Genomic DNA, 6,028 nt, shown 5'->3' on the forward strand with positions numbered 1-6,028 from the left:
GCTTACTTTTTGCTATGCCTCTTTCTCACATGAGGGTCATCACTGACACAGACCACAAACCCCTTCTGAAATTCAGACCCAATTTCAGTATCAGACACACTATGACATATAGCACTCTCCCAGGATCACTAGCCTTGCACATCCTCCCACCCTGGCACAGACAAAGCCGCCTTTGCACAGGGATGCACAAAGACCAGGGACAGCAGCGTGAAGCAGTAGCCAGAGCCCTTCTCTCAGTGCCATGCTCAGAACATAGAGGAAAGCTTACGGTTTGTACTTTATCTGATATAAAAGGACCACAACAGGACTTACCATTATGTTGTAGACACAGTCCTACTTCCAGTATGCACCTGGAGAAATCTCTTCCACCCCTCCAATCAAAAGTGATAACCTGAGGCCCATACCTAGCTTTTATTTCCAGCTTTAAGGGGTTATCCATCTGACAGCACTGAGGGCAAAGCCACCAGTCATGACTACAGCTGACAGAAAGATGATTACCCAGAACTGCAGACTGTGTGCTATGTGTAAGTGTTGTTTTTCTTTCTTCTTAAGAAAGAAGATTGTAGCTTGCTGCAAATATATCCAAGTCTTTTGTAATTGGTGCATTTGCTGGTGATTAGTTACCAGCTAATGATATTTTTGGGTGAATTGAAAACTATTGTTCCCTTTTCTATCTTTTTTTTTTTTTCAATCATTTGGATCAAGACAGCTGACAGAGGAACTCCCTTAACAAGAACTGTGGAGAAAAGGTGGATGGCTAAAAGCAGCCAAATAACCTACAGCTTGCACTTGGTTAAGAGCAACCAGGTGATTTCCCCCTTATAAATACCTTTTCTTTTTAATGACAAAAAAATGTGCCTGAATGATTAAAGTTAGGTGTGATGGATCCCACCCCTTGTCTCAGGGCATTTATGGTGCCTGGTGATTTGAAGAAATAGCTCAGAAACAAAAATGTGGATTGCCCCATCTACTTTAGCATCTTGTCTAAGACAGTAGCAAGCAAAAAGTGCTCAGAGGAGATACAAATTCCAGCCACTGACAGTTACAGAGTCATAGAATCACAGAATAATTTAGATCATCAAATCCAACCATTAACCCAGCGCTGCCAAGTCCACCACGAAACCATGTCCCTAAGTACCACATCTTTCAAATACCTCCAGGGGTGGTGACCCAACCACTTCCCTGGGAAGCCTGCTCCAGTGCTTGACAACCCTTTCAGGGGAGAAATTTTTTCTAATATCCAGTCTAAACCTGCCCTGATGCAACTTGCGGGTATTTCCTCTTGTTCTATCTACTTGGGAGAAGAGATTGACGCTCACCCTGCTACAACCTTCTTTCAGCTAGAGAGCGATAAGGTCTCCCCTCAGCCTCCCTTTCTCCTAGCCAAACACCCCAGTTCCCCAGCCGCTCCTCATCACACTTGTGCTCCAGACCCTTCACCAGCTCCATTACACCTATCTGGACCCACTCCATCACCTCAATGTCTCTCTTGTAGTTATGGGCCCAGAACTAACACAGGATTCGAGGTGTGGCCTCACCACTGCCCATTACAGGAGGATGATCACTGCCCTGGTCCTGCTGGCCACGCTATTTCTGATACAGGCCAGGATGCCATTGGCCTTCATGGCTGCCTGGGCACATGCTGGCTCATGATCAGCCAGCTGTCTACCAATACCCTCAGGTCTTTTTCTACTGAGCAGCTTTCCAGCCACTCTTCCCCAAGCCTGTAGCATTCCACGAGGCTTTTTGTGACCCAAATGCAGGACCTGGCATTTTGCCCTGTTGAACCTCATATAATTGGCTTTGGCCCATCAATCCAGTCTATCCAGATCCCTCTACAGAGCTTTCCTACCCTGCAGTGGATCAACAGTCCCAGCCAACATGGTGTCATCTGCAGACTTACTGAGGGTGCACTCAATTCCCTCATCCCCGTCACTGATAAAGACATTAAGCTGAACTGGCCTTTGAACACCTGACCCAGCGAAAAGATCTCTCTCTAATTCCCTGTAAGTTTGAGGCTTGTCTGTGCCCTGAAGGAAGAGAATTTAATATTCCTTGCAAAATCCCTGGCTCTGGGTAATCTACATTGTTGTAACTGTGGACAAATTTGTTTTCCATAAAAATACCCGGTATTTTTCCAACCTTGCTGAGCTCTTGATCCCTGCAGGTACCTTGTGCCTCTTAGTATCATTAGGCGACTGTGAGGGGAGACTGGGCACTCTTAACACGCTTTAACTGCAACTTTGACTCTTTTCCAGGATTTCTAGATAAACCCCATGGGGAGACAGCAGCCTGTTAGATGCAGACGGGTCTGTCACCTTAGCAATCATTTATGTGATTTCTCCTGTCTCCCCAGGGCATGAATCCCCGGCTCCGGATTAATGGGCCAATGAACATCAACCACTACGCAACGAAGAAGAGCGTGGCAGAGAGCATGCTGGACGTGGCACTGTTCATGGCAAATGTCACGCAGCTCAAAGCGGTGCTGGAGCAGGGGTCATCCTTCCAGTACTATGCCACCCTCATCGTGCTCATCAGCATCTCCCTCTTCTTCCAGGTGGTGATTGGGATTCTCCTCATCATCACTGGTAAGGTGGCCACCGAGGCGCGTGAACCCTCGCAAGGTGCTGCAGGGGCAGGGCACCCCATTGGCTGGCAAGGGGGTGGGAGGCAGAAGCCTGTCTCCCCAGTGCACCCAGTGCATTCCCCCTGGCTGCAAGCAGGAGGGTTGAAGACAGCTTGATGTGGGCAGTGGGGAGGTTTGTGTTACTGCTTTTCAAAGTGGTGAGTGGGTTGGGTTTTTCTCTTGCGTAACAGCACTGAGCATTACTTTTCCCTTACTTCCCCACTGCTGAATCCCTGTTGCAGGGAGAGGGCTAAGTTTTCTACCTCTTGCTGACCATCCTGGAACATGCTCCTTCATACAGCTCCTGCAGATACTGCATTTTAGCTGTATCGTTCACCTCACTCAAGCTGGGGCCTAACAGAACAATTGAGGAAGAGATATTAACCCTATATTAACCTCACATTTAACCAATCCCACAGTTTTCTTAATGCCATACAGGCAACATCACCATTTCAGACAGGCTTGTCCAGTGCTCCGTCTAATACAGGAGCTGCTATACTTTGGCCTTCAACACATGCCCAGTATTAAATATCTGAAGAATGCTGCTTTTTCCTGTACAACCTATGTGGTTTTTAATGTGGGACATGGGATCAGAGTCTACTTGAAATCCTGTGATGTGTTCCTTCTGCTGCCGCACATGGCACAGCCTTTCCTGGTGGCAGCCACAGTGGCTGTAGCCAGCTGTGAGGACAAGGGGGACAAGGGGCCACAAGGCTGCTGTTCACATGGCTTATTCACCAGACAGCCCCAGTAACCAGCATGTTCCCATATCTGAACTGATCAATGCCCATCAGCTGTGGCCCCTGTAAAGTTCCTGGGACTATTCCCCCAGCTGCAGGGCACCATGGACATTTACTGGGCAGGGAAGGCTTGCAGGGGCTGGAAGACTTGGAGTCAAGCTACAAATCTGCCTTTCTTTTTGCGTCGTGCTGCACAGCTCGTTTGAACCTGAATGATGTTGCAAAACAACCCCGCCTGAATATACTCAACAATGCTGCCACAGCTCTCATCTTCATCACAGTCATCCTCAACATCTTCATCACGGCCTTTGGGGTGCAGAAGACCGGCCTCTACCCTAACAGGAATTTTAGACCTTATTGAGTCACTGGCCAATGGAGTCAGGTAAGAAAGAGGTGAGTTCCCATCACTGCCAGCCCCTAGAAAGGCTCTCGGACTCAGAAAACATCATTTCAAGGTGAAAAAGGAGAAGGCAAAGCTGCACAAATTAACAAAGCCTTTCCAGGGGCATGTTGCTGTCCCACAAGCATCTGGAGCCAATGAACAAATTCCCTCAGAGGAGGAGGATTTCTCCTTACTTTGTCTTTAAAGGAAGAGCACCAAATATCCCAACTGTTGGGATTTACGAGCGTTTCCAGGAGGCTGCCAACCTCATGATAGTTACGGATAGGAGTTGTGGATAGGAGCTAAATTTGGGAAAGAAAACTATGTGTGCTCTAGAAGGTATCCAAAGATGGCAGCCTTACCTGAGCAGAAGAAAAGGAAGGTGCTGGTGAGGTGGAGGAAGAGCTCTTCACGACAGCCAATGTGGTTTGCAAGGGGCTGTTTTAAGACTCTTTCATTTTCAAGAGTCTTGTGAATAAGAGTCCAACCAAATGTTTGGGTTCCTGTGTCAGGTCAATGAGGGAATGATACGTTTTTAGGTCAAAAGTGCTTTAGGTCAAGAAGCAAAGTTCACATCCCTTGCTTACGTGACCTGCAAAGTGTAAACATAGTTTAAATGCAATATACTGGGCCAACAGCTAGTAAGAAAGCTTGAAAGACAACATAATATGATGAGGGAGGATACAGAGGCCAAAAGCATCTATAAAAACACTGCTGGCTTGTGGTCAAGGAGGGTGTGAGCACTGTGGAGCAGCACTCCACACCCATAGGGGTGGCCAAGTGACCCAGTACACCATGACTGTGCCTCTCTGCCCATGTAACGTGGAGGAGCCTGCTGCAACCTTATACTGGCATTTCTTGTCTTCCCTGCAGGATCTGAGCAGTGCAGCTGGTGGGGAAAGCTCTCCTTCTCTACATTTTCACAGACCTCAGCAGGAGCCCATTGATGAATCCAGAAAACTGGGTTAAACTTTCCAGACTGTGTTTGTGTCCTGGTATACCAGCCCCTTACTGTAATGCTTTTGCAGTTCTGAAGGGGTAAAAGCATTGCCTTTCAAAGCTAGTGCAAGGTTTGCTAGAGAAATCTGCAGGAACAGCAGCAGGTACACAGTTTCAAAGCATAGTTCTGTAAATCTCATCTCTTATTTTTGTTCTATGCATCATATACTCAATATTGGCTCACTTTGTAGAGAAGACTAAACAATTTACTTTGTAGGCTAAGTAAACAAGGAAAGTCCAGCTTTTTTGTCTCAAGCATAAGTTGCTATACTTACAGCAATGCTATTCAGTAGTTTACCTCCCAAATGTTGGAATGGATTTCTCAAACTATAAATGAAGGAAGTTCTCATGGGAGGATAGAAAAGCGTGTGTATATCAATGCAGCTAAAACCAGTTCATATATTTTCCTAGTTGTCTGAAATTAAACGTGACACAGTTAAGGAAACAATCAGATATTCCAGCATTGGAAAATTAACAATGACAGAAAATAGATATTCTGGTATGATGTCATTGCCAGGGACCAATCAGGAATGATGTAAAAACAGCCTGACAATATTTAGTAGAAAATGAAGAAACATTATACAGAAGGAGATGCTGTAGGCTTATTGCCACAATGAGAAATGGCAGGTGCATGGTGTATTAATTTATTAAAAACATCACCATTATAATTTAAGGTCTCATCACTAACATAAATGGTTTTAAATATATCATTTTTACATTGACGATGCTGGGAATTCTCTTGTACTAGAGCAATTTGTTTCCTTTAAAATATGTCTTTGAATTAATGACTTTACAGATACTTTTTTTTAAAGAGTAAAATTTTGATCCTAAATTTTGTAACTCTGTTATCATGCTAAAAACTTGATATTCTGATAGCCTGGTGTAAGCCTATTTAAACAGTGACATGCTTTTCTGATTATTAAACTATTTCTTATTCATTGTAAGGCAGAATGAGCATTCAATGTGGATTTTCATTTCCATACTCTTTCTACCACTGAGAAAGAAATGCCACCAAAGTGCCCACGTATTGGTCCTCAGGAGCTACAGGAGTGCCTGATGCTTAAAACCAGACACAGGCAGATTTCATTGGTAGTCTGTGTTTGAATTTCCAGGACTAAGTTTCTGTTTAAGTCAGAGTTGGTGGTTTTGTTTCTGGAGAGGGTGTGAATGATTTTGCCCACAAGGGCTGTTGGGCAGGGCTATGGGCCAGCATCAGCTGGTGCCTGCAAATGGCAGTGGAGGGAAAGTTGCATGGAAAGAGTACGGTGGAAAATACCAGTT

General features: G+C 45.3%; 1 protein-coding gene across 1 annotated transcript in view; it reads left to right on the forward strand.

The window, feature by feature from the left end:
- NINJ2 (ninjurin 2) overlaps positions 1-5,691 on the forward strand; it is a 48,499-nt gene extending 42,808 nt beyond the window's left edge. Inside the window, exons 2-4 of the mRNA XM_057428104.1 lie at positions 2,357-2,588; positions 3,564-3,748; positions 4,622-5,691. Of these exons, the coding sequence (XP_057284087.1) occupies positions 2,357-2,588; positions 3,564-3,727 (396 nt within the window). The 3' untranslated portion in view covers positions 3,728-3,748; positions 4,622-5,691. The remainder of the gene's footprint in view (positions 1-2,356; positions 2,589-3,563; positions 3,749-4,621) is intronic.
- The last annotated feature ends 337 nt before the right edge of the window (positions 5,692-6,028 follow it).

The sequence above is a fragment of the Pezoporus wallicus genome, unplaced genomic scaffold (genome assembly GCF_028554395.1).
Source record: "Pezoporus wallicus isolate ANWC-B61680 ecotype Strahan unplaced genomic scaffold, APGP_CSIRO_Pwel_v1 contig_2908, whole genome shotgun sequence".
NCBI classification, from domain to species: domain Eukaryota; kingdom Metazoa; phylum Chordata; class Aves; order Psittaciformes; family Psittacidae; genus Pezoporus; species Pezoporus wallicus.